Source organism: Cnephaeus nilssonii (genome assembly GCF_951640355.1).
Source record: "Cnephaeus nilssonii genome assembly, chromosome: 21".
NCBI classification, from domain to species: Eukaryota; Metazoa; Chordata; class Mammalia; order Chiroptera; family Vespertilionidae; genus Cnephaeus; species Cnephaeus nilssonii.
The window spans coordinates 2,309,086-2,337,041 of NC_137092.1; the positions used below are offsets into that span (position 1 = coordinate 2,309,086).

A 27,956-nucleotide genomic window follows, 5' to 3' on the forward strand; every position below is an offset into this window, starting at 1 on the left:
CCGAGATGTTACTGGTTGGATCCCGGTTGGGGCACAGGCCCGGGTTGTGGGCTGGATCCTCAGTGGGGGACATGTGGCAGGCAGCCAATCCATGATTCTCATCATTGATGTTTCTCTCTCTCTCTCCCTCTCCCTTCCTCTCTGAAATAAATTATATATATATATTTTAATCACAGAGGGGGGTAAGGTGGAGGAAGCCTCCTCAGGCAGTTGCTTTTCATTGGAAACTTCGAGAATGGGGAAAGGAAGAGCAGGGGAAAGGCTTGCTTGCGGGAGAGCATGGTTTGTGCAACGCCCGCAGGCTGGGTGTCTGGATGTGGGGTCCGCTCGGGGAAGAGCGGGGAGTGAGGTGGACAGACTGGCGAAGGGTGGACCGGGGCAGCCGGGAATGCCACGCTGGAGACTGAACACAGTTGTGGGCCCCGGAGCACCAAGGGGCGTCTCTGAGCATGGAGCCCAGATGGGAAGGGGGGACGACGGGGCGAGCAGGGGGACGTGGCACATGTGGCTCCTCCCACCACTCCTGCAGCGGGGAGAACAGAGAGTATAGTAAGCGAAACGCACAGCTCACCCCGAGTGTTCGGGGTGCAGTGCAAAATAAGGGTCTCCCCCCACCCACACCCCCCACCCCCTCGCCGGCGTGCTCAATGGTTGAGCACCGACCTATGAGCCAGGAGGTCACCATTCAATTCCCGGTCAGGGCACAGGGGCACACAGGCACACGCCTGGGTTTCCACCAGGTGGTTGGTGGGGGCGCAGGAGCCAGGCTGTGCGCCCCAGCATCCTGAGGTCCGCGCTCCTGGGGGACCCGGGCGCTTCCGGGCGCGGCGCCTTCGCTCCCCAGGCGCAGTGCTGCAGAATCCGGGGCGCGCCCCCCTTTCGGGTTTCTGACGTCAGGTTCCCACAGCCGGGCAGGGGCGGTGGAGGGAGAGGGAGGCAGGAGCCGAGGCCATTGCAGCAACAGTTTGGAGCGGGAGCTGGCCATCTCAGCGGGGAATCAGGGCGCGGGACCTGAGCGGGGAGGGAAGGGGCCGGGACCGCCGGGCTGCGCACCGAGAGGCGGGGACAGGCGGGGACCGGCGGGGGCGCTGCGGGCCCGGGAATGTGACATCAGCCAGCGCGCAGGCGGCTGGAGCAGGCAGCTCCCCTCTGCTGCGCGGCGCGCACCTCGCCCGGGAGGACGCGGACCCGGCCGGCGGCGGGATGTCGGCGGCGAAGGAGAGGCCAAAGGGCAAAGTGGTCAAGGACAGCGTCACCCTCCTGCCCTGCTTCTATTTTGTGGAGGTAGGTCGGCCGGGGCCCTGGCACCAGGCGGGTCCTCCCCGCAGCTCCGGGGATTCGGGACCTGGACCGGGTGCCGGTGTGCGCGCCGCCCCGGAGTGCCCAATCCCCTCCCCCCTCACCTTCGGGGAGCTCCCCGGGGCCTGGGACGACCTCCCTCCCCCCTCCCTTCTCCCCCGCCCCCCTGGAGCCGCGGGGTGGCCCGCAGGGAAGAGGTACCTGTGTGAGTGCGCGCGGGCTGGTTCCAGGCCCCCCCCCCCTCTCCGTGTGCACAGCCTCGGGGCTCCCAGGGGCCATGAGGCCCCTATTCCCGGGTTTGTGTCTCCAACCTGCGCGCGAGCCTCCAGAATTCTGGGCGCTTTGATTACGAATTCAGACCGCACACAGCCGTGCCCCGGTGCGCGAGGGCCGGCGATGTGCATGGAGCACCGGGACGATGGATGGCTTTATTACCCAAAACACCAACAAACCTTAAAAGCCTTCTCCTGGCATAGCCACCACGATGCTCCCATCTGCTTCTGAAGCCGGGCCTGCGACTCTCGGCATCAACCCACTGGCCCTTTTCCATGGTTAGCAAAAAAAAATTACACATGCAACACGCACACGCATACATGGATGGCTCTGTGCCTGTATGCACGCATGTGTGAGAGAAGTGACATCATCCGGTCTTACGAGGTTTGTCCAAGTGCATTTGTCCTGAGCTGCGCTGAGCAGGATTAGACTAGCAGTTAACCTGCGGGTATTCCTAAGGAGTCTAAGGCACCGGAATGCAGTGCCCTGGGGGAGGGGGCGTGGGGGAGGGCCATGGAGATTGACAGGTGCAGGGCTTTCCTGCATCCCGGAGGCATTGCTCAGCAGGAGCAGGCGGGGAGAAATGCGGGGCGCGGGTGGAGGGAATGCAGGTGGAGAGGGCCCTGGCTGTGTTCTGTGTGGTCAGAGCCTGCACTGCATGGTGAACGGTGAGACGGGTGCTGAATTATACATACCCTTCCCCCGCCGTCAGCTCGGCCAAATATGGAGGCTTAGCTCTGGCAAGGACAGATGGTAGATCCTGTGCTTGGTGCCGGGGCGGCTTATCGGTGGGGCTTATCGGTGGCGGGGGCAGCCCCTGCCCTGACACTGGGGGGAGGGACATGGTCAGGCTGCCTTCGGGGGAGGGGAGGGAACAGTATATTTGCAAGTGTTGTCTCAGGAGTCACAGATGGTTTTAAGGGGGTTCACTTTGGAGAAAGATGAAAGTGGTTTGCATAAAGTGTCAGAGAAATGAAGGCTGACTCCTTCACCCACCGCCCCCGGGGGAAAAGAAATTGTCCTGTTTTTTTAAAGGAACTCACTGCTGCCCTTCCTCTTCCCAGGAGGGACTTTGAGGCCGTGTTTTAGGGGATTTTACCAAAAGATAATAAAGAATTTCCTAAAGAAACACGTGGGCAGCAGAAGACGCCCTGATGAACAGAGTAAAGGGCCCGCCTGTGTGGCTCACTGGGTGAGCGTCGGCCTAGGAACCAGGAGGTCAGGGTTCAATTCCAGGTCAGGGCACATGCCCGGGTTGCCGGCTTGATCCCCAGTGTGGGGCGTGCAGGAGGCAGCCGATCCATGATTCTCTCTCATCATGGATGTTTCTCTCCCTCTCCCTCTCCCTTCCTCTCTGAAATGAATCAAACATTCTTTATAAAAGGGTAGGAGTAGAAGGATGGGTACCTGCTTCCGAGGTAAACCCTGCCGGGCCGTTGCCCACGTGGCTGACCCACTGTTTGGTGGGAAAGCGCTTTCATTCCCGTCTGGATGGACGCCCTGAGTCTGGGGGAGACGGTTGATTGCGGGGGCCCACCCCCGAACAGAGCACAGGGAGGTCAGCCAGAGCTGCTGCAGGGATGAGAGCCTCAGAGCCTAAGGAAAATGCATGCCCCTCCCCCCCTCGAGGGGCCGCAGCCAGGTGAGCGCTGGGCCCTCCCAGAGCCCAGGCGTGCCCTTCGGAGGCACCTTGACCGGGAGGGCCGGGCCCTGCCTCTGGAAGGTTCACAGTGAACACGCCTCACGAGGCGTCTCAGGCACGAACAGCGCCCGATGCTGCTCCTCTCTGTGGGTGGGAGCCCGCACCACGCGTGCGCCCTGCCCCGGTGGCTGCCCTCTGAGGACTCCCGCAGGGCACAGCTCCTTGGAGAGCATTCGTGGCGTGTGAGTGAGCGTTTATGACGCCGTGTCTCGGGGTGGGGGAACGGCCACAGACCTGGCTTGCGAATGGGCTCCCTGAAGCTTCGTGCAGGATGGACGGCCAGAGACCCCTAGAGAGCGGGGACAGGCCCGCCCCTCTGAGGGCTTGGCGGGGCACAGCGGCTCCCTGGGTGGGAGCAGGTTTGGCGATTGCGTTTGCACTGCTCAGGGGAGGTCAGGTGTGACCGGAACTCGCACACCAAGCGCATCGGGGAGGACGGAGCCGCGGGAAGGTGTCTGCTGCCCTGAGGTTCCCGCGCTCCCGGGGCGGGGCACCTCTTAGGACGGCGCCGCCGGCTGCACACCCGCAACCAGGGGAAGCGCTGGGGACACAGGCTCTTTGCCTGGAGACGCCGTGCTTCATCCGTATGACAGGCTTTTTATCACCCACTCACCCAATGCTTGCTTTACGGAGGCCCAAGTGTGACCTGTAGGCAAAGGTGTTTTCACAGGGCTATGGATGCAGAGGGGTTAAATGCCTTCTTCTGTGTGCGCACACACTCACACACACACTCACACTCACACACACTCACACACACACACTCACACACTCACACACACTCACTCACACACTCACTCACACACTCACACTCGCACACACACACACTCACACACATTCACACTCACACACTCGTACTCACACACACTCACACTCACACACTCACACACACACACTCACACACACACACTCACACACACTCACACTCACACACACACACACGCCTCTTTCCACATGTAGGCACGCACACACTCAGAGGGAGTAGGACTCCCCCCCTCTCCAGTGGCCTAAAATAACGGCGTCAGAGGCCTCGCAGATGCCGAATGCTTTCCGCACCACAGGTTTGAGGTCACACGGCCGGTGTGCACTAGCTGGACGGTTGCCCTTGGCAGTGGGTGTGTTCCGGGTGGTGCTGGGCAGGTTGGTCACCAGGGGGCCAGGGGCCAGACAGTGTCCAGGGCGGCCCCTCTGCTTCTCTGTGGCCAGCAGCTCAGACAGCCTCTGCGGGAGCAAAGGCGCCCTGTGCCGTCCAACCGGGGCCGCAGGTCTAGCCTTCGGGTCTTCGAAGCCGTCCCACCGTGGTTCTCTTCCCAGGGGCGGGGTCCACCGAGGCCTGATGGGCAAGCACGTCCATCCACAAAACGTCTGTCCTAGCTCCCGGGCCCCCTGCCTAGGAGGTGGCTAAGCCGACTGGTCTCCCGGCTGGGGGGTGGCTGGCTTATTCCCTTTCACAGAAACTTCGGCAGCGCGGGGAGCACAGAGCCCTCGGATGTCCGCGTCGCACCCCCCAGAACGGCCGGGATTCCGTCTGCCTTTTCCAGGCGCTGGAGGGCGGCTGCTCAGGCCACGCCAGGCGCCGGCGAGGCTGCGCTGGCCCAGCTCTCCTGTCCCGGGGCCCCGAGGGCTCTGATGGAAAAGAAGGGGAACCAGGGATCCCCGAGTTTTAGGGAGACTAAACGACGGCATTCCCGCAAATACCAAGACGGACAGCGAACCTCAACCCTGCCGTTGGGGCGTGGGACACGGCTCCTAGGCACCGCCAGGCACCACCGTGTCTCCACGGCCGCGCCACTCAAATGGGCTCCGTCCCGCTTTTCTCAGACAGGGAAAAACAAATGCTGGCTTCTACCAGCCTCAGCCGGAGGTTAATGATGACGATGACTATAGGAATAAAACTAAAAAATAAAAATAAATAAAAAAAGAAGCCCGGCCGGCGTGGCCCAGTGGTTGAGCATTGACCTATGACCCAGGAGGTCACAGTTCAATTCCAGGTCAGGGCACATGCCCTGGGTTTCTGGCTGGATCTCTGGGGCTGGGGGGAGAGAGGGCAGGTGTGCAGGAGGCAGCCGATCCGTGATTCTCATCATTGAGGTTTCTATCTCTCTCTCCATCTCCCTTCCTCTCTGAAATCAATAAAAATATGTTTTAAAACAAAATAAAACAACAAAAAGTATCTGAGGCACAATCGTTCCTGTTTACGCTGGGAACGTGTTACCAATATCACAGCCTATTTGCGCTCAGTACATGTATGCAGCCCAGGCTATGTCTCAAGCAACCTCTCTTAAAAAAATAAAAATAAAAATGAGGCGTGTCCCACTCCAGAGTGAAGTCTACTAAAATCAGAACATCTCGTCTGATCCTTTTTTTCACCACGAATGAGCAGGTAAGGGCTTGAAAAGGTTAACGAGTTACCTGGGGACACACGGTTGATATCGGATCAGGGCTGTGCCTAACCATGAGTATTTCTAGAATCCCGTCTATGAGAAAGCTTCCCCCGGATTACCACGCTCAGAATACAGGTCATTCTAATGCGACACGTGAACAAACTGGGCTCGCTGTGTGAAGCCTGACCTAGACACCCAGCACACGTGCTCCACGACAGCACATGGCACTCAGCAACACGTTAACGCGGCTCTGAGGGGCTCTCCTACTTTTCCCGATGGCTGGGCTCTTTGGAAAGCATGGGTCTAGCTGAAATCAGAAGATTGGCCCACCTAGAATTTCACAATCACTTCCCTTGACACGAGGTCTCTGATAGACGAGAGGAAAGAGGTAACATTGGGAGGGATGGACTATAATTCACATCATCGGTAGTAAAATAACTCCGCATTTCCCGTGGCAGTTTAATGTGATATGCTCACATACATTCTCTCACCTGATCCTCAAATGCAGCCCAGGAGTAGCTATTGCCTCTGCTAACCGAGACTCAGGGGCTCCCAGGACTTGCCTGAAATCCAGGTTGTGCTCCTCCCCCATGCTGGCCACAGAAAGGAATGGATTGGAGCTGAAGTTCCTAACGACAGTCCCAGCTTTCTATGGCTTCTTCTAGAATACATTAGCTGAGAAACGTCCTTCCTGTAACTGCAGAATGGGGCGATTTTCTCGTGGTGACGTGAGTGTTGGAACATGGGAGCCCAGGGCAGACATGCTCAATGGGACCCAATTAATGTTGAGGTGTTTTTCTTGTCAGTAATGAGACACTCATTTATGCTAATTGACAGAAGGAGGCTAATTGCCTTCCCACTGGCTGCACATTCTTCTAAGACTGACATTAGACCGTTTAGGTGTAAATCAATGCCTTTTGAAGAAAAGATAAACCAGGGTGTCCTTTGGGTGTGGGAACCAGGAAATACAGGGTGTCCCCCAAAATGTGTACCCACTTTGAATGGTTATAAAGTCGGTGTTTATTAACACACAGCTCATTTTCAACATGCGAAAGAATCTACAGAAATGAACTTTTTTGTTTTGGTGAACACCTGGTTTCAGAGGATGACCGTGTGGTCCAGGCTCCGCGGATAACGGAAGCAATGGCATCGCAGACATCAAGAATCATTTTGTTCGGTTTCTGTGCGCCTCCATTCCTCAACTGTGGCCGGTTTTGTACGGCGAACTTTATCTTTTAGGCGCCCCCATAGAAAGAAAAAAGTCAGCCTGCCCTTTAGGATAAGTTTTCTTTGTTCAAGGCTTAGACTGGCTTCACCCAATATTTCAAATCAGTTAAACCTGAAATGGAATGAAAATTAAGTGAGTTGTCAGTTATTAAAGTGTGTTTACATTTTTGGGGGGATACCCTATGTTTCTCTCTCTCTCAAATCAGTAAAACCATATCCTCAGGTAAGGATTAAAGAAAGAATAATAAAATAAAATGAACCATACCTTCACCCTAAATTATAAAATAATAATAATAAAATTGGTGTAAAAAAATCAGTATTATCTAGCAAATGTAATCATTTGGGTTGCGTTTCTTTTATTTGCCCTGTTCTCGAGGACTGTTCTGATGTTCTCTTTACAAAGTGCTCTGTTATTATTGCTCACAAGTCCTTAGCAGATGGTAATTATAAGAGTCGATCTTTTCTTTCTGAAACCGGTTTCCCGTCTTCAGGTAATTTCCTTCCTGTATTAGTGCATAGAAATAGCGTGGCTCATCCTTTTTTTCGTGACTACAGCACAACTAGAGGATGAAATTCCTAATGCATGATTACATAAACCTCTTTAAATGTCTTTTTAAATCTCATTTTAAGTGCAATCGAAAGATGCCAGTGTGATTTTATTACGTGCCTATCTGTGCCAAATTTTGCACATACCATCTGCGAAATTTCCAAAGTTCTGCTGTGGAGCATTTCAAAGATGAGAGATGTCTTTGAAGATATATATGTTGGAGGCAAACATTGTAATTTAGTTCATGACACTGTCCAGCATAAGATGCGGTACAGGAAAGCAATGGCTCAAATCATTTTTCCCCAAGCGGTACAAATAGTTTGTTCGAATCGCTCTTAGGAACCAATTGATATAAAAGACAGAGTAAAAGAGACTTTTTAAGACAAGTCGGAGAAACAGACATCAAAAAGGAAGAAAAATGTGATTCCTAGTTTGAAAACAAATGGAAAGATTAACACATGGGTGGGGAAATGGCGTATCTGGGAAATTGGCAGTTTCAAGCAGAGGCTTGTCTGAAGGAAATCATTTCACTCAGATGTTACTTTCTTGTATATATACACTGAGTGGCCAGATTATTATGATCTCTGAACGCAAAATAATCTGGCCATCAGTGTATGTGTGTGTGTGTGTGTGTGTGTGTGTGTGTGTGTGTGTATATATATATATATATATATATATATATATATATATATGTTAGAGACCCGGTGCATGAATTCGTGCATGGGTTGGGTCCGGCCAGCCTGGCCAGGGGGAGGGGACATAGGCGGTTGGCCGGCCTGCCTGCTGGTCGAACTCCTGGTCGAGGGGACAATTTGCATATTAGCCTTTTATTATATAGGATATACACTGTGTGGCCAGATTGGTTGAATGCATTCAGAGATCATCATCATCTGGCCACTCAGTGTCTATGCATATGTGTTTGAAGGCTCTCTGACGTATAATAATGGTGGAAATACAGAAATGATGCGATTAGGCCCGAGCCTTCAGGAGCGTTTTAGTTGGGAAGCAGAGCAAAGACTGCCACTAACCTCCCCCAGGTCTGGCTGATAAAGACCAGCGCCCAATAATTCCCTTACAGGGCGTGCCGGGGGCTCAAGAGGGAGGAAATCACTCAGAGAAACTGGCCAGGGAAGGCGTTCTGAGAAAGGGGACGAGGGTATCATAGATCGTTTTAACAGCAACGACAACAACCATGAGACTCACATGCATACACTAGTCCTCCTCCCAGCTGGCGTGGAATGTGACTTGTACCCCTTAACTTCCCCCTCTCGGCTGCCTGGGATGCGGGGCGGTAGCCATGTACCGAGTCACAGATCAGAAAACCGAGATGAAGGAAAACCTTTCATGGGTCGCCGGCGGGTGGTGAGAGGAGATGCTAATACTACAGCCTCCCTGGCGCCTTGAAAACCACAGGACCCCCCGGCTCTCCCGCGGGACCAGAGCCCAACTGTCCCCTCTTCACACAAGAACCTCTCGGGAAGAGAAGGCATCGTGCTGTCTCGTCAACTTAGTTATTTTTAAACCACAAACCAGAAATGATGGTGGGCAAGAACGTCTTTATGTAAAAACCTGCTCTGTTAAATACATATTATATCCTCCGCAAGTAACTAGGCCTTAAACGAAACAGTTTTTTTGTGTTGTGTGTTTATTTTTGTTAACCCTCACCCGAGAATATATATTTTTATATATTTTATTGATTTTTTTACAGAGAGGAAGGGAGAGGGATAGAGAGCTAGAAACATCGATGAGAGAGAAACATCGATCAGCTGCCTCCTGCACACCCCCCACTGGGGACGTGCCCGCAACCAAGGTACATGCCCTTGACCGGAATCGAACCTGGGACCTTTCAGTCCGCAGGCTGACGCTCTATCCACTGAGCCAAACTGGTTTCGGCAACCCGAGAATATTTTTCCATTGATTTTTAGAGAGAGTGGGAGAGAGAGGGAAAGGGAGAAATATCCATGCGAGAGAAACACATTGATTGGTTGCCTCCTGCACGAGCCCTGAGCAGGGTCTGGGCCAGGAAGGAGGCTATGACTGAGGTACGTGCCCTTGATCAGAATCGAACCCAGGACCCTTTGGTCCGCAGGCCGATGCTCTATCCACTGAGCCACACCGGCCAGGGCTAACTACACAGCTTTTCGGTGGCGCACACGTCTGCGTTTTCCGGCGCTGAAAGGCCCGGCACCGGACAGCGTGTTCAGGGTATTTCCTCTGTGGCTCGGAGCAGGTCTCTCCCCGAGCTTGTGATCCATCCCTGATGGCCACGCCCCTGTCTTGTTTGCCACCTTTTAATTGGCACCACGGAGTACTGAGCGTCTGTAGGTTGGTTGAATGAATAATTGAATCCATACCGCAAAGTCTAGAAAATAACTCACGTCTAGTTTAGGGTTACCAGATAAGCTGGAGAACACCCCGTGACATTAAAATTCCTGACAAACAATACATAATGTTTACTGTACAGAGTGCCCAAATGTCACATGGGACATACAGTAAAAATTATTCTCTGCTCATCTTAAAGTCCAATCTCGCTCAGTGACCTGTATGTGCATTGGCTCAACCTGGTGACGCTGGTCTAGTTCTTGTTATAAGTTAGGATTTACTCATTTACTCCGTCACTTGTCGACTAGTGTTTGTGGCTTCATGAAGTTATTAAATGAATCACTGCATGCCTGCCCTGTGCCAGGAGGAACTGTGCCCTGGGGACTCGGCGATAAACACTGGCCGACTCTCGCTCCATGGAGCAGGGGTTCCCGGGCAGAGGGAGGGCAGGGAAAAGTAAGGATGTGAAGTATTACATGGAAAGGTCATTTCAGCTCATGGTAATGCCCCGAAGAAAAGCGAGCAAGATGAAAAGGGTAGAGAGGGAAGGCAGGTCCAGGGCTGCCTTAGAAAGTTACCGCCACAGGACGAGAGGAGGCCAGTCTTACAGAGAGCCAGGAAAGAGCACCTCGGAAAGAAGGAGCAGCCGATACGAAGGGCCCGAGGTGGAAGGGAAGTGAGTATGACAGGGAAAGGGTAAAGACCGTGGGACAATGTCAAATAAAAAGCTCCCTACAGCCAAGCCGTCAACGAGAATGAAAGGCTACCTACCAGCTGGGAGGCCATGCTCACCAAGCTGATGAAGGGTTCGTATCCAAAAGGTAAATGAGCTCATATAACTCAATACCTTTAAAAAATCCAATTAGAAAATGGATGGAGGCTCTAAGTAGACATCTTTTTTTCCAAAGAAGACATACAGATACCCAACACATACATAGGAAGGTGCTCAACATCACTAGTCAGCAGGGAAATGCTAATCAAAACCACAATGAGATACCACCTCGCACTGTAAGAATTGCTAGGGTCGAACAGAGAAGAGAGACGTGTTGGTGAGGACACGGAGAACAAGGAGCCCTTAGGTGCTATTGGCGGGACTGTGAATTGGTGCAGCCACTGTGGGACACGTACGGAGGGTTCTCAAAGAATTAAAAATGGAATTACCATATGATCCCACTTCTAGGTGTACATCCAGAGGAAACTAAAATGCCAACCGGAAAAGACATATACCCACCATCTTCACTGTAGCCAAGACATGGAAACAACCCCAGTGTCCACTGGTAAAGTAATAAAGAAAACGTGGCACATACATACAATATGTCATTAGCCCACGGAAAAGAAGGAAATCTTGCCATCTGCAACAACATGGACCTAGAGGGCATTATGCTAAGGCAGGCTGAGAAAGACAAACACTGCGTGTGGAATCAGTATTACAAATATGTGGAATCTCGCCGAAGCCAGTTTGGCTCAGTGGATAGAGCGTCGGCCTGCGGACTCAAGGGTCCCAGGTTCGATTCCGGCCAAGGGCATGTACCTTGGTTGCAGGCACATCCCCAGTAGGGGGTGTGCAAGAGGCAGCTGATCGATGTTTCTCTCTCATCGATGTTTCTAACTCTCTATCCCTCTCTCTTCCTCTCTGTAAAAAAATCAATAAAATATATTAAATATATATATATATATATATATATATATATATATATATATATATATATATACAAATATGTGGAATCTCAAACAACAACAAACCAAACTCACAGATCCAGAGAACAGATGGGCGGTTGCCAGTGGAGAGGGGTGGGGTGGGCAGAATGGGCGAAGGGGCCATGAGTTACAAATGTCCAGCCATAAGATGAATAAGCCCTGAGGATATAATGAACAGCATGAAGACTATAACTAATCTCACTGAATTATATGTTTAAGAGACTAGATCTGGAAAGTTGTCATCACAGGGACAAAATGATCTGTGACTTTGTGCCGTGACGGGTGTTGGCTGAGTGTTGTGGTGATCCTTTTGCAGTATATACAGATATCAAATCATTACGTTGTACACCTGAAATTAATATAATGTTGTGTGCCACGTAGATCTCAAATTTTTCTAAAAAAATGGCAAAGACCAGTTGGACTGCAGTGGGCAGGGGCTGGGGAGTGGTACAAACACGGTACAAGAAGATGTGAGAAGCAAGCAAGAGCCGGCACTGTAGAAACTCGCATCCCCCGGGGTGCCCTCTGGACCAGAATGGGAACCCCTGGAGGGGTTAAGACAGGAAGTGATTTGTCCTCAGATCTTTTCAGAAGACCCCGTGGGGTGATGGGTAGGAAATGGCTAGGTCGGGTGGGGAGGGGGAGAGTGAAAGTGGAAGGCCAGTTAGGAGGTGACCCGAGAGCCCAGGTGTGTGACCGCGTGGGCTCCTCGCAACCGGCTGACCCCGGTGGATGAACCGGAGGCGGGCTCTGAAGGCAGAGGCAATAGTGCTATGAATGACGTGAACTCCGAACCTGGCAAGACTGGTGGGGGGGGGGAGGGTGGGGGGGAGAGGACACACTTGTTTCCTACTTCAAGGCGTCAGGTTCTGTGTGTGACCTGCAGGCCAGCATAACCCGACCTGTGTCCTTCCCCCTCAGCTGCCGATCCTGGCCTCGTCGGTGGTCAGCCTGTACTTCCTGGAGCTCACGGACGTCTTCAAGCCCGTGCACTCGGGGTTCAGCTGCTATGACCGCAGCCTCAGCATGCCGTACATTGAGCCCACCCAGGAGGCCATCCCGCTCCTCATGCTGCTGAGCCTGGCTTTCGCGGGGCCTGCGATTACGGTGAGCATTGCCCCCAGATTGGGTCGTCAGCCCCAGAAAACCAGTAAGGAGGCCCACACGGGTGTAGCCAATGGGTTCAAAGCCAAAGGAAAGCCAAGTCTAGCTCCAGGCCCAGAAGAGGGTGTCTCTGAGGTGCCTTGACGACATCACATGGGAATACATCCCGTTTCACACCACGGGCGTGAATGACTAAAGGCGTGATGTGATTGCACATGTCGGTTTCTAAATCATTCTGAAAAAAGGGTCTGTAACTACATAACCCCCGAGTGGCTGGCCTGACGCGTCTGGTCTGCACACTCAGTCACGCGTTTCCCACGTGCTCAAGGGCATCGGAGTGCGGACAGCGCAGGGAGAAGAGGTGACTGTGTAGCCAACAGGTTAGACTCTCTCCTCAAAGGGGCATGCTGCTCTCTCTTAGCATTTCCTTTTCCACTTGATTGGCACTTTTCACTGATTCTGAGCACTGTGGCCACCAGCTATAAAGGGGGCATAGCTCACGTGACACACACACTCAGAAAGCACTTCAGATGCAGAGCAGACACTTGCATTAAAAAATATGTAACATAAAGAAATGCCCTCCCCTGCTGGAACTGAATTAAAAACATAGTTCTTTCTAGGTTGCTAACAGACACATTGTGAATAACACTCTTTTTTTAAATCCTCACCCAAATATATGTTTATTGATTTGAGAGAGAGAGAGGAAGGGGGGCGAGGGGGAGAGAGAGAAGTGGGGGGCGGCATGGATGTGAGAAAGAAACATCAATCTCCTGTACGCACCCTGACCGGGGATTGAACCTGCAACCTTTGGGATAATGCTCCAACCCACTGAGCCACCCAGCCAGGGCAATAGCATGCTTTTTGATAAACTCATTCATAAAGAAGACTGGCCAACCCTTCCCCCATCTCCTGTGCCCCCCAGAATCCTACCTGAAGGACAACAAATATGTTTCAAGGTTAATCCTATTTCTTTCTGACAGGAGGAACTCTGACTGCGTTCCTCAGGCTCACGAACGTCAGGGGGAGGGGCTGCTAGACAAAACGCTGTCTGTGGGCGGGGTTCGAACCCCTTTCCTAATGAGCTGGCCGCTCCTGGTTCGGCGCATCAGCAGTTTTAGGAGAGTCTCGGCATTGACCTTCTAAAGTCTACGCTTGCACTGGCTGTGAATTTGTTTTCTAAAAATTCCCCCATATTAATAATCATAATGTGCTATTTGCACTGCACATAAATCATACCAAATGCTCTCCGCAGATGAAATTAGAACTTAATTTTCCAAAGAACCTCATCACGCTTAGAAGATCTCAAAATACTTTGAAAATCAATGAGGTGCTTGAGCGCCAGGGACTCCGGCGCTGGGAACGACTAACGATGCATTTGCAAGTAGCCGAGACTCGGACGAAGAGAACACATCTAAAGCGCAATGCCGCTCAGAACAACATTATTTTCCTGCCCTTTCTTTAGGGATTTATGAAAAATCCATCCCGCCCCTCCTTTTGTAAGAGCAAAATGAATATATGCTCTAACGCGATTGCACTAGGAAGCATTTCTCCTACTTGGGGCTCCATGGACAGATTTATCGATTGGTTTGTTTGAAACAGAATACTGTACACATGTCCACGAGTCTGCTCAAAAGGCTGTTTTTGATATTAACCAGCTGAGTGATTTGCTTTTCTATATCCATGTCTTTCTCCCCCGGCATGTTTTATTAAGCAGCGAGGAAAGCAACTGTATCCCCACCGCCCACCCAGCGCCATTCCTCTCCCATCCCTCCCTTTGCTGGCACTTCCATGTTCTGGGGACAGGGACCTTGGCCTCATCTCTGTGCTTCTGCTTCTCTGACTCCCTCGTTTCCCATCAGAAGTTCTTCATATGCCATTGAAGGGTGCTTCCCGGGGAATTCTGGGTAAACGTTTTCTTTCTTTCTTTTTAATACATTTTATTGATTTTTTACCGAGAGGAAGGGAGAGGGATAGAGAGCCAGAAACATCGATGAGAGAGAAACATCGATCAGCTGCCTCCTGCACACCCCCTACTGGGGATGTGCCCGCAACCAAGGTACATGCCCTTGACCGGAATCGAACCTGGGACTCTTGAGTCTGCAGGCTGACGCTCTATCCACTGAGCCAAACCGGTTAGGGCAACGTTTTCCTTCTTGAGCCCTGAGAAATGAACATGGAAACTGGCAGGCGCTTCTAGGAATACCTCAGCAAGCACCTCCCCTCCCCCGAGGAGAATTCCATCTTTAAACCAAATTAGATCATTTTGAAAATCCTTGCAGTGACATAGAGACCAAGGTTGAATGGAAGTGTGAGGAAAACATTGATGTTCCTAGAGAGAGGGACCGTTGGGTGATGTCAAAATGCGGACAAAAGCCCTAGCTGGTTTGGCTCCATGGATAGAGAGTCAGCCTGTGGACTGAAGGGTCCCGGGTTTGATTCCAGTCAAGGGCACCTGTCTTGGTTGTAGGCTCCATTCCTGGTTAGGGTTTTTGCTGGAGGCAACCAATCGATGTGTCTCTCTCACATCGATGTTTCTCTCTGTCTCTCCCCCTCCCTTCCATTCTCTCTAAAAAAATAAAATAAAATAATTTTTTAAAGGTTAAAAATAACAACACACCACTCTATCTATAACCAAGCCAAATAGCCGGAGAGCATGGTGTTGACATATGCGTTTCAGCATATTAAGCAGCTCTAATAGAAAACTCCTGAAACCTCAAGGTCGTTTGAGATAATGGCTGTTGTGTTGTGTGGTAAGACACCATTTCTGCATGGCGCTGTACCAACAAGTTCTTATGTAACCTCGCATCCACTAATAAGTGCATCATCATTACAGATGCAGTTAAAAAGAAAGAAACAAAATGATCCACAGAGTTGTTATTGAAGAAGTGGAAATGAATCTCTTTTAGCCCTTCGACAATGCGTTTCGGGAATGAGTGGGTGATTTTCTTGCGATGATCAGTTTGAGACAACCATTATGCTATTCTGTGCGCGTAGGGCGCCAGGCAGAATACAGAACCTTCTGTGTCTCCATGCCTACCTTAAAGAGATAACGTAGGATGATATTTTTCAAGACGTATAATTAACTCAACGTTCAATGATTTGGGGAAAAAAATCCTTTTAATTATTTCTCTATGATTCATCTTAAAAGCCTAGCATGTGTGCCACATGATTTTCACACATATGTGGTGATTGGTAGAGTTTCATTAAGAAAATTGATTTTTATACAAATGCAGATTCCATAGAACCTACAGAATTAAATAGAGCAGAGCGAACATTTGAAGCAGAAGGCCATGGGGTCCCTATCACGAGTTTTTAAAAGCCTGTCATCTTAAATAGTTCATAAAGCATATGTTCAGAACTGGAACTGGGACGTTTCCCTGGAAAAATCTATTTCAGCCCTAACCATGGTCGCAATCCTTAAAGGGACGTGACCACTTACACCGGAGGGACTGCCGGTATCTCATGTAAGCCTACTTTTCTCAGTTCTGCATGTTTACACAAGTCAGTTCTAATTTCACAACAACCTCTTAGCACAGTAACCCCAAATCCAACAATCTCTTAGGCACAGTAACCCCAAATCCAACAATCTCTAAGGCACAATAACCCCAAATCCAACAATCTCTTAGACACAGTGACCCCAAATCCAACAATCTCTTAGCACAGTAACCCCAAATCCAACAATCTCTTAGGCACAGTAACCCCAAATCCAACAATCTCTTAGGCACAGTAACCCCAAATCCAACAATCTCTTAGACACAGTGACCCCAAATCCAACAATCTCTTAGCACAGTAACCCCAAATCCAACAATCTCTTAGGCACAGTAACCCCAAATCCAACAATCTCTTAGACACAGTAACCCCAAATCCAACAATCTCTTAGACACAGTGACCCCAAATCCAACAATCTCTTAGCACAGTAACCCCAAATCCAACAATCTCTTAGACACAGTAACCCCAAATCCAACAATCTCTTAGGCACAATAACCCCAAATCCAACAATCTCTTAGCACAGTAACCCCAAATCCAACAATCTCTTAGGCACAGTAACCCCAAATCCAACAATCTCTTAGACACAGTAACCCCAAATCCAACAATCTCTTAGACACAGTGACCCCAAATCCAACAATCTCTTAGCACAGTAACCCCAAATCCAACAATCTCTTAGGCACAGTAACCCCAAATTCAACAATCTCTTAGGCACAATAACCCCAAATATTTTAGATTTTTTTTGAATAAATGAAACTCATGATTTCAGATCTTGCTTCCCTGTACAGAGTGACCAACAGCCCAGACTCCCAGGGTAACTGGCCAACGAGACTCCCCCAGGGAAGGTGACGGGTGCAGGTCCCACAGTGCCAGGTATGGAGCCGGACGTGAGGATAAAAGGCAAAGAGAAACGGGTCTCCCCTCAGAGGGTCAGGGTTCGGAAGAGATCACCAAGTGCATGACTGACGTGCGCTTTAACCGGCTGTGCTAGAGGGGAGGGCAGGTGCTGAGGAGCCACATACAGGGGGTATCATTCCATGGGGGCCTAACGATAGTGACTCCCCTCACGGACATCGGTGTCGTAGACTCCTACGGCACGCGCAGGCCCCTCATCAGACAGCCTTCCTGATAGGCAGTGTGCTGGTCTGTCCAATGGCAGCACGTTTCTGGCTTATCCCCAGGACACTCTCCCCGGTAGGACTGGAGAACGTCTCAGAAATGACTTCAGCCACAATTCCCTTTCGATTGTCCTGGAGCGCTTCCCCGGACATCGCTGCTTCCCTAGAGTCTCCCGGAGTCTGCGTCCTTCCTTAAGACAGTCCTAGCCACCTGTGGCCATTTCCCTTTAAATCTAGATTGCCAAACATCACATGATCTCACTCATGTGTGGGACATAATGATCAACATAAACTGATGAACAAAAGTAGATCCAGAGACAAAGGCAGGGGAGGCGGAGGGGTGGGGGGAGAGATCAACCAAAGGACTTGTGTGCATGCATATGAGCATAACCGATGGACACAGACACGGGGGCGGTGGGAGCTTGCCCTCAGGGGTGGGAGAGGAAGGGGGTCAATGGGGTGGGGAAGGAGACATATGCAAAACTTTAGAAAATAAAAAAATCTAGATTGCCTTACATTTTAAATAATTAAATACAATGAAATGAAATGAAAACTGAGCCCCTCAACTGCGGCAGCTGAACTTCAAGTGCCCAGCAGGCGCGTGTGGGCAGCGGCTCCGCAGAGGGCAGGGCGAGGGCACGTCCAGGTCGCAGAAACTCCCACCGGACACTCTGTGGGAAGCACCCTCTTCCCCTCACGCATGCTCTCTGTGGGGAGACCCTTCTGCGCAATCCCAGCTGCTTCGTTGCAATAATCTGCTGGTAAGTGCTCCTGACCCTCCCCTGGCACATAGTCCACTCTCCCCTCGGGCATCTTGTTTTCCTGGGCTTAGAAGCGAAGTGCCAAGATTTCAAGAATTAGGGCAGAACCCGTCCCCGGGGGGTTCATCGGTTAGGAGTCACTGGGTGCTGGTGAGCAACGGGCCAGGTCTGGGTGCTACCACGTGGAGACTCCAGGTGCCATCCCGCCCTGGGCCAGTGGTAGGAGCTCAGAAAGTCAACCGATGCCCTTCCTGGGGGCCTGGCTGCGTGGGAGCAACCGGTCACACGGCTGCTAAGAAAAGGCATCTCTGCCTCGTTGCGCTGACGGTGTGCTCAGCGATGACGTATCGCTCACGTGAGCCCAAGGCGCCCACGCCGGACCCTCTTGTCCTTGCAGATCATGGTGGGGGAAGGCATTCTCTACTGCTGCCTGGCCAAGAGGAGGAGCGGCGTGGGCCTGGAGCCCAACATCAACGCGGGGGGCTGCAACTTCAACTCCTTCCTCAGGAGAGCCGTCCGATTCGTCGGTGAGTGTGGGAGCCACAGAGAGAGGGAACGGTTGTTTCACACAGAAGTGTTCTGTTTAATGACTGATATTAGGTCTTTAAGGCTGTAATTTAACATGTGCATTTCAGCATGTTTTTGTCTGAGCTCTGGGAAGCATGCATTTACTTTGAAATGGTTCTATTGGATCTGTGTTCATTTTTTAAAATATACTTTTATTGATTTCAGAGAGGAAGGGGGAAATAGAGAGAGAGAGAGAGAGAGAGAGAGAGAGAGAGAGAGAGAACCATCAATGATGAGAGAGAATCATTGCTCAGGTGCCTCCTGCACGCCCCGCACTGGGGATCAAGCCTGCAACCCAGGCATGTGCCCTCACCAGGAATCGAACCTTGACCTCCTGGTTCATAGGTTGATGCTCAACCACTGAGCCATGCTGGCTGGGCTGTGTTCATTTTTAAAGTAAGAATACGTGTCAGCAGGCCAGTAGGAATGAATGGCACCTCAGCAATGACTTTGGTCACATCAGTGATTCCATGTCGATTGTCCTGCAATGTCTTTGTCCAGAAAGTACTGCACATAAGATGTCACCCTCAGAGCTGCATCGTTGCTATTCCTCCTTGGTGGCCCTCTCTAAGTCTTCCTCCTCTATTCTCCGAGACCCACAGAAAACCCACAAGCCTGGCTAGCCAGCCTCTGAACCAAACCAGCATCTAAACCTCCGTCTCTCCTGGTTGGCATGGAAACATCTCAATGTTCTTTGAGTCACAGGTCTTTTTTTATTTGTAAGTGGGTTGAGAAGTGAAGCCACAGCTCATCACGCCAACATGAATGCTGTACACTCATTCCCAGTAAGTCAGTAGGAAGTTATTGCACCTCCAACCTGCCATCTCAAAGGAACGGGGTCCATCAGCACCCAGTAGGTAATGAAACATGACTGTCTCCGCACCGGAGGGGAAGTCTGGTCTGGATCATGACCCAGACCCTGCTCACTAAGCAAGGCCCGGGGAGACGGGGAGACAAGGATAGGCCCCGTGGCAGCGTCATGAACTGAGGCCAGGAAGTGGGACGCCAGGGCGCAGAGCTGACCTGAGAAAATGCTCCCTAAGGCAGCACGTTGCGCGGGGAAGAGGCACGGGACCCCGAGAAGCCTTCTGACTGTGAGGATGCCCATCTCACTCTAGAGAGCCGTGTCCCCATTAGCAAGCCCGGCCCCCGGGTCTGGAGATTCTCACTCTCCAAAGGGAAAAGGGTCGGGTTCCCCCCTTTCCCATACGCCCTCTAAGACCTCGCCTGCTGCCAGGAACTGGACTGTGGGAACCAAGGTCCTGTGTCCGGAATCCCCTGTGAGCGAGTGGAGGGGGCACTGCTAGAGGGGTTGTTAGGTGACCCAAAGCAGAGACGGAACGTGTCGGACAGGGTGGCGTGCAGGCCAGCCCCCGGTCTGGGGGAGGCACCGATGAACCGCCACGTGCCTCCCCCATCAGGGGTGGGAATCCAGGCTGGCAGCGGAGAGCGCACGGAGGGTCCAGACGTGTAGAGGAAGCAGCAAGCTCAGACCAGGCCCTGTGAGCAAAGCCGGACTCCCGCGGGGAAGACCAGGAAGGACTGAGCGGGGGTGGTGGTCAGTGTGCGAGTGGGCGGGGGGTGGGAGTCTATGTCTGAGGCTGGCTCTAGGCGAGGGAAGAAACAGAGACTTGGACCAGGAGCTACAAGCACATCGTCTCTGAATTCCAGCAGGAAGACTCCCACACCCTGTGCCCGGGACAGACCCCCGTCCGCACGGCAGGGCCCACCTGCCCCCTCTCTGCCTGGGTTAGCATCCCCGTGCACCCACCGCTTGCGGGGAGTGAGGGCTGGTTCTGGAGGGTTTGGTGGCTGTGGCTAGAGTTAGGGGCTGCGGGGAGAAGTGGGGGAACCCTGGCAGCTCAAGCATGGGCAGCAACTTCAAATTATTTTTAATTCTCCTTCATTCCCCATATTTAACCCAACCCGTCACCTTAACATGTTCCAGGGTCCTCTGGTGACGGGGTCCCATGGTGAATACTATTGGGAATTGGCCTTATTTAACCAAACTGACAGCAATACCTCACATGGCTACTTTGAAGATACTCTCTGCCATTCCATTGACCTTGGGCATCTGGTTAGAAGTGTAGGGTGTTCTCTACTATCTCCTCGAAACGGAGAAAGCGATGGCCACTGATTTGAAGGTCGATGGTGACCAGCATCGCGCTGGGCGCCAACCTGGTGACAGTCCTGCCCTTCCGCGCACAGGTGTCCACGTGTTCGGCCTGTGTTCCACGGCCCTCATCACAGACATCATCCAGCTGTCCACGGGCTACCAGGCGCCCTACTTCCTGACGGTGTGCAAGCCCAACTACACCTCCCTGAACGTCTCCTGCAAAGAAAACTCCTACATCGTGGAGGACATCTGCTCGGGCTCGGACCTCACCGTCATCAACAGCGGCAGGTAGGGGCGGCCGCCGCGCCCGGGCCAGCCCGGGGTTCGCATGCTCCTTAGCCGCCGGGGAACCCCCGGGCAGGCGGGTTGCGGCCGCCGTGATTTCAACTTGCTTTTGCTTTTCCATTCAGTCACCTCTGTAGTCGCTGTCCCCTGGAAGCTCAGCAGTGGCTCATTCCCCGTCTTCCTCTCTGTGTCCACACGGCAGGCTCACCCTTTGCCTCTCATCTCCCTGTCGCCAAACCTTACTTGGGTTCTGTGACCCGCCCCCTGCTCATGATGCTTTTAGGTGGTCGCAATTGGTTTATTTTAGGCTATTTATAGTTTGCCGTGGCTTACAGTCGGTATGTATCCCGTACTGACGTAGGTGGAAGACTCAATGCTCATGATATTTGCTCATCCATTGTATGTTTTATGAAACAACCATGGGAACTTGCCTTTCGGTAGAGTTTTCACAGGGATAACGTCTGGGACTGCAGGAATAAACCCAGAACATCTGTACAGCTTCTGACCTTGAACTTCAAAAAAAACAGGAGGCAGAAAAACTCAAGGACCTGCCAATGCATTAACATTTTTTTAATCAATAAAGTAAAAAGGAAAATTGAATGGCAAGAGGTATTTTCGAAGTTCAAGAGAAATAAGTCACAGAAGGATGAGGGGTAATAAATGACTGGGATAGGAATTGTGTTTGTCATTCGAGGACTTCCCAGAGATCGATTTCAGAGTCAAACACCCGTTTAAAAGTGCATCCGCAGACAGTCGGAGCCTGATGCTATGGAATGACACGCATTCGGGTTCTCGCAGTCCATTCAACAATTTTGAACCCACCTTTGTGACCTGTGGCCTCTGTTCTTTCTCAGTCCTCTTACATTATCTTGTCTGTATCGAACGGTAACCCTTTTCATTGGGAACCAAACTATTAGGAGGACACGATTATAACTGAATTTTATTTTTTCCATGAAAAGAAATCTCTGTTCTGCTTTTGTTTCTTTCCCAATGTTTCTCCCATTACCCTGCGTGCCCCTGGCTCCCTGTTTCTTGAATTATTGAACCAAACAAGAAGCTCCGTGGCTCTTGAGATAACACTTATTTTAAAGGGGACTACACAGAGAAACGTTTTGTTAAGATGAGATCTTTCTTACGCTTTATGGACTGTAAACACACACACACTTAGACCCAGGACTATGAGAAAATAATTTTGTCTTAAAATGTTATGTACGTGAAACCATATATTTAGGAGCTTAGAAAAAAACATGAAAAGCTTTGAAGTCCTAGGCTTTATGGACTTCTACTTGACACTGACACAATCCTAATACCAAACAGCAATCAGAATGTCTTCCAATCCGTCTCTACTTCCACTGTCTTTGCAGTCATGCAGGGACATGACCCGGCACGGCCAGCACCTGCTGGGCAAGTGCGTCCCGCTGGCCTCGGAGCCAGGGGTGGTTAGCAGTGCCTCTCGTCACTCACCCGTTTCCCCAGAAAACCAGACACGTGAAAGGCATTGCTACTGAACATTTGAGCACACGGTGCCTCGAGCGGGCCGTGGGCGGTGTGTCTGAAACAGAGGCGTAACTTGGCTGTCTTCCTTCGGCAGAAAATCATTCCCGTCCCAGCACGCGACCCTCGCTGCCTTTGCCGCTGTGTACGTGTCGGTGAGTAACGGGGTGCTTCCCGTGGGTCTGTGTCCCAGAGGAAGCCAGCAATGAGTCTTTCTCCTCCCAAGTCCATCATGCCGCCGGGTAACAACACAACAGCCAGCGTCAGCGCGGGAGTCCTTCGACGCCCGCCACCGCCAGCAGCAATCGGGTGCTGCTAGAGACGGGGTCAGAGGAAAACGATGGTTCTGCGCAGCCGTGTTACGCACTGGGCCCGGCATCCCTGTAGCAGAACAGTGGGCTTCATGAGAGGGGGCTGTGGACTGCGTGGAGGCTGTAAATTCTAAAACTGAAAGCATCGTGTTATGTCCACACGTGCACGCACCCACGAGCTTGAGTTGCTTTGTTCCTGTAACTGAGCTCTAAGTCAGTGTCGATTGGATGAGTGCTGTACCATGAATTGTCATTATTGCTCATTAATACAATAGCTCATTAGATCTTACGTGAGACAGATGAACTGGGATTATGACAAACTAGAGGTCCAGTGCAAGAATTCGTGCACAGGTGGGGTCTGGCTGGCCTGCCCCGTTCAGGGCCCATCAGGGGTGGGGACAGCTGGCAGGCAGAGCCATGGGCAGTTGGCTGGCCAGCCCCACCCCTGATCGGAGTATAAGGGGCCAATTAGAGGCCGAGCTGGCCGGGGGAGGGGGCTGATTGGGGCCCAGATCAGGCTGATTGGCTGCTGCAGTGCTTGTCATAACAACCAGTCATTCTGATCGTTCTGCCGTTCTGGTCCCTGGGCTTGTCTATACACTGAGTGGCCAGATGATGATGATCTCTGAACATATAATAATCTGGCCACTCAGTGTATACATATATATATTAGAGGCCCAGTGCATAAATTTGTGCATGGGTGGGGTCCGGCCAGCCTGGCCAGGGGGAGGGGACATGGGCGGTTGGCCAGCCTGCCTGCTGGTCGAACTCCTGGTCGAGGAGACAATTTGCATATTAGCCTTTTATTATATAGGATATACACTGAGTGGCCAGATTATTATGCGTTCAGAGATCATCATCATCTGGCCACTCGGTGTATATAGATAATGTCCTAGTAAAATGCCCTTCCTCCCCTTCTTAACCTCTTTCTTTCGTGTGGAAGATGTACTTCAACTCCACGTTAACCGACTCCTCGAAGCTCCTGAAACCCCTCTTGGTCTTCACGTTCATCATCTGCGGCATCATCTGCGGGCTGACGCGGATAACGCAGTACAAGAACCACCCCGTCGACGTCTACTGTGGCTTCTTGATCGGAGGAGGAATCGCTCTGTACTTGGTAAGTGGCTTGCTGTCGCTATGGGATAAGCCACAGTTTAACATGGACAACCCGCATAGGCTGTGTTCCACTGTGAAGATTTACTTACCGTCTAGTTTCTGTTCATGACAAATAGCCTGGCTGCATCTCCATTCTAACCCACAGCACACAGCCCGCCTTCAGTCGAACAAGTTATTCAGCTCTCACCATGGGCCAGACACTGCGATCTTAGAAAGCACATTGTATGTTATCTTTACACACACACACACTCACACTCACACACACACACACACACACACACACGAGCCAGGGATGAGTATAATTTCACAGATGGGGAGAGAGAATAGTGAAAGTGAAGGGTTAGTGGAAGATCATATAACTTGCCCAGCTACACGAATGTGGCACCTGGATCCACTGATCCAGCTAATATGGAATTGTTTAACAGAAATCTGTTTTCAAGCCTGATCTCTCCTCAAGGGAAGTGTCCTCAGAATAAGGAAACTGAGATTGTCCATTTCATTCATTCATTCATTCATTCATTCTACATTTATACAATATTCGATCTGTGGCAGGCACTACGCTGAGCACCCAAAGAGTGACAAATGAGATACATCCTCACGGAGTTTACAGCGTAAAGACTAATGAAAATACTGTAGGCAGAGGTTACTTGCAGTCTAGTGGAGGATTTGCCTACATTTATATACAGGTGTTTTTTTTAAATGTATTTTATTGATTTTTTACAGAGAGGAAGGGAGAGGTATAGAGAGTTAGAAACACCGATGAGAGAGAAACATCCATCAGCTACCTCCTGCACATCCCCTACTTGGGATGTGCCCGCAACCAAGGTACATGCCCTTGACCGGAATTGAACCTGGGACCCTTCAGTCCGCAGGCCGACGCTCTAGCCACTGAGCCAAGCCGGTTAGGGCTAAATATAGTTATTAATGGAGCATTAAGTAGGGACTGCTTCTCCCGGGAACTCTGGCAGCGAGAGTCAGACAGATACTATTCAGAAGGTTTGAACCAGGAACCAAAGTAGTTGGAGAGACAGAGGCGTGACCCTCTCCCATTCCCATTTGTACTCTATGCCCTGAAACTGGAAACTTACCAGTGCCCCGGCAACACCATTGTACATTGCTAAGCGACTCCACAACTTGTTAAACCCGTGGGACTCTGTCGGTTTGGCTGGAAAAGCACACAGTGGCGACCGCCTACTGAAACCAGCATGCACGTGGGAGTCTGCCCTGGCCCACCTCTCTGAACGAAGCGCCTCAAAACCGAAAAGCCCCGCAGGGACTGGATCCTCTAGGTGCACAAGGGCTAACATTCTGAATCGGAATCCCAGCCTTTCCCAATGTTTTATCCCCCAAATCGAAAACGAGACATGGAGAGCCCGCGTGTGCAGACAAGATTAAACAAAATTTGGCTCCCATTTAGTGTAATAGCACTAAACCCATCAACTCTGATTTCCCCAATGAAGACCAGGTTTAAGTCAGGGAAGGTCGAGGGCGCCCCAATCTAGGGAGAGTTTCTGCCCTGTCTTCCCAGAACCTTCCGTGCCACGCTGAGCACATGGGGGGGGGGGGGGTGCTCCCGGCAACTGTAACAACACACACGTCTGACCTCGTTGTAAAACCTGGTGTCATGAGTGAGGTGTTGTTCTCAGTTCTCCCAACTTCTTCTGCTTTCCATCAGACAGAGTGACAGGAAATGAGAGGTAACATGAACCATTTAAGCCCCCGGAGGTGCCGCTCAACAAGAGATCCTGAAACCCAGACACAAATGAATCGCTGGGGAAAGCAGAAGAATGTTCATCTACCTGTCGTCCAACTTTTCTTTTCAAAACATACAGAGGGTTAAATTTACAAAAACATCCCGGGGGTGGAGAAGGGAGAGAAAATCCAACTAATAAAAAAAAAAAAAGAATGCGAATGGGGGTAGGGGCCTGGGTGTAAAGGTGAATGGGTGGGGCAACAATAAATAAATAACTGAAAATAAAAACCTCATAGGCAGACAACAGCATGGTGATTGCAGGGGAACGGGGTGTGGGGGAGGTAGGAGAGGGTACAGGGAGATGAATGGTGAGGGAGGGAGACTTGACTTGGGGGGGGGGTGAACTCACGATACAACACACAGATGATGTGTTCCAGGATTGTACCCCTGAGACCTGTATAAAACTTTATTCACCAATGCCACCCCAATACATTCAGTTTTGAGAAATGGGCTCCAGCCCTAGCCAGTTCGGCTCAGTGGATAGAGCATCAGCCCAGGGACCAAGGGTCCTGGGTCCATTCGGGCCAAGGGCACGCACCTCGGCTGCCGGCTGGGTCCCCAGCCCTTATTGGGGAGGCAATCGATGTCTCTCTGTGTCTCTCCCTCTCCCTTCCACTCTCTCAGAATCAATGGAAAAGCATCCTCGGGTGAGGATTAACCCCAAAAATTTTTAAAAATCAAGGGATCCATATTTCTTATAAGTCTGTGGCTTGCGATACAGCTTGCTCACTATTCATTCCCCCGGTTACTGGTTTTCCCTGTTCTGTGATGTGTGTTAGTGGGCGGTGTACAGAGCGCGCACCTGGCTGATGTGGTCAGGGGTCCCCTGGGAGGAGCTCCCAGTGACCTCCTGTCCTGCCGCATTCACACACACCCCCACCCCCCGCATTCGCCCCTCCCCGCATTCGCCCCTCCCCGCATTCACGCCCCCCCCCCGCATTCGCCCCTCCCCGCATTCGCCCCTCCCCGCATTCACGCCTCCCCGCATTCGCCCCTCCCCGCATTCACCCTCCCCCCCCACTCACCCCTCCCGCATCCGCCCCGCCCCGCAGGGCCTGTACGCCGTAGGGAACTTCCTGCCCAGCGAGGAGAGCCTGCAGCACCGGGAGGCCCTGCGGTCGCTGGCCGACCTGCACCCCGACGCCAGCCGCGTGCTGGCGGCCAAGGCCGGGGCGGGCTGCGACGGCATCGCGCACACCGAGGGCATCCTGGCCCGCACGGCCCGCGACGCCGGCGCGCTGTCCAGCCTCAAGCGCGCCAACGCCGACGTGGAGATCATCACGCCGCGCAGCCCGCTGGGCAAGGAGAACATGGTGACCTTCAGCAACACGCTGCCGCGCGCCAGCACGCCGGCGGGGGAGGACCCGGTGCGCCGCCACGCCAGCATCCACGCCTCCATGGACTCGGCGCGCTCCAAGCAGCTGCTGAGCCAGTGGAAGAGCAAGAACGAGAGCCGCAAGCTGTCCCTGCAGGTCCTGGAGCCCGAGCCGGGCCAGTCGCCGCCCCGCGCCATCGAGATGCGCTCCACCTCGGAGCCCGTGCGCGTCGGGGTGAACGGCGGCGGCGACCACCACGGGCCCGGCACCCAGTACCTCAAGATCCAGCCGGGGCCCGGGCCCGTGTGCAACAGCGTGCCCGGGGGGCCCCGCGTGTCCATCCAGTCCCGCCCCGCCTCCTCGCAGCTGGTGCACATCCCCGAGGAGGCGCACGAGGCCCTGGGCGCGTCCCCCAAGAGCAGCTCGGCGCGCGCCAAGTGGCTGAAGGCGGCCGAGAAGAGCGTGGCCTGCAGCCGGGGCGGCGGCCAGCCGCGCATCATGCAGGTCATCGCCATGTCCAAGCAGCAGGGCGTCCTGCAGGGCGGCCCGCCGGGCGCCGACGGCAGCGCGGTCCCCTGCACCGGCTCCATCCGCTACAAGGCGCTGGCGGACCACGAGCCGGGCGGCGGCGGCGGCGGCGGCATCGTGCGGGTGGAGGCGCACCCCGAGAACAGCCGGCCGGTCATCCAGATCCCCGCGTCCACCGAGGGCGAGGGCAGCGGCTCCTGGAAGTGGAAGGCGCCCGAGAAGGCCAGCCTCCGCCAGACGTACGAGCTCAACGACCTCAACCGGGACTCGGAGAGCTGCGAGTCGCTGCGGGACAGCTTCGGGTCCGGGGACCGCAAGCGGGGCAACATCGAGGGCGGCGAGCACCACCACCACGCCGTCACCACCATCCGCGTCACCCCCGTCGAGGGCAGCGAGGGCGGCTCCGAGACGCTGTCCGTCTCGTCCTCGCGCGACTCCACGCTCCGCCGGAAAGGCAACATCATCCTGATCCCCGAGAGGAGCGGCAGCCCCGAGCACACCAGGAACATCTTCTACAAGGGCACCTCCCCCACGCGCGCCTACAAGGACTGA

The 27,956-nt window shown here is 52.5% G+C and overlaps 1 protein-coding gene across 2 annotated transcripts; it reads left to right on the plus strand.

Annotated features, from left to right (window-relative positions):
* Positions 1–1,203: 1,203 nt before the first annotated feature.
* On the plus strand, positions 1,204–27,956 carry PLPPR4 (phospholipid phosphatase related 4; the record flags this gene model as incomplete). 2 transcript variants are annotated; one of them, XM_079761687.1, is made up of 7 exons in its annotated part: positions 1,204–1,284; positions 12,371–12,556; positions 18,316–18,445; positions 20,694–20,889; positions 22,478–22,535; positions 23,635–23,808; positions 26,613–27,956. In XM_079761687.1, the coding sequence occupies 7 exons, from the start codon at positions 1,204–1,206 to the stop codon at positions 27,954–27,956; spliced, it is 2,169 nt and encodes a 722-aa protein (XP_079617813.1). The 2 variants fall into 2 exon arrangements, with proteins under 2 accessions (XP_079617813.1, XP_079617814.1); XM_079761688.1 differs by lacking the exon at positions 23,635–23,808.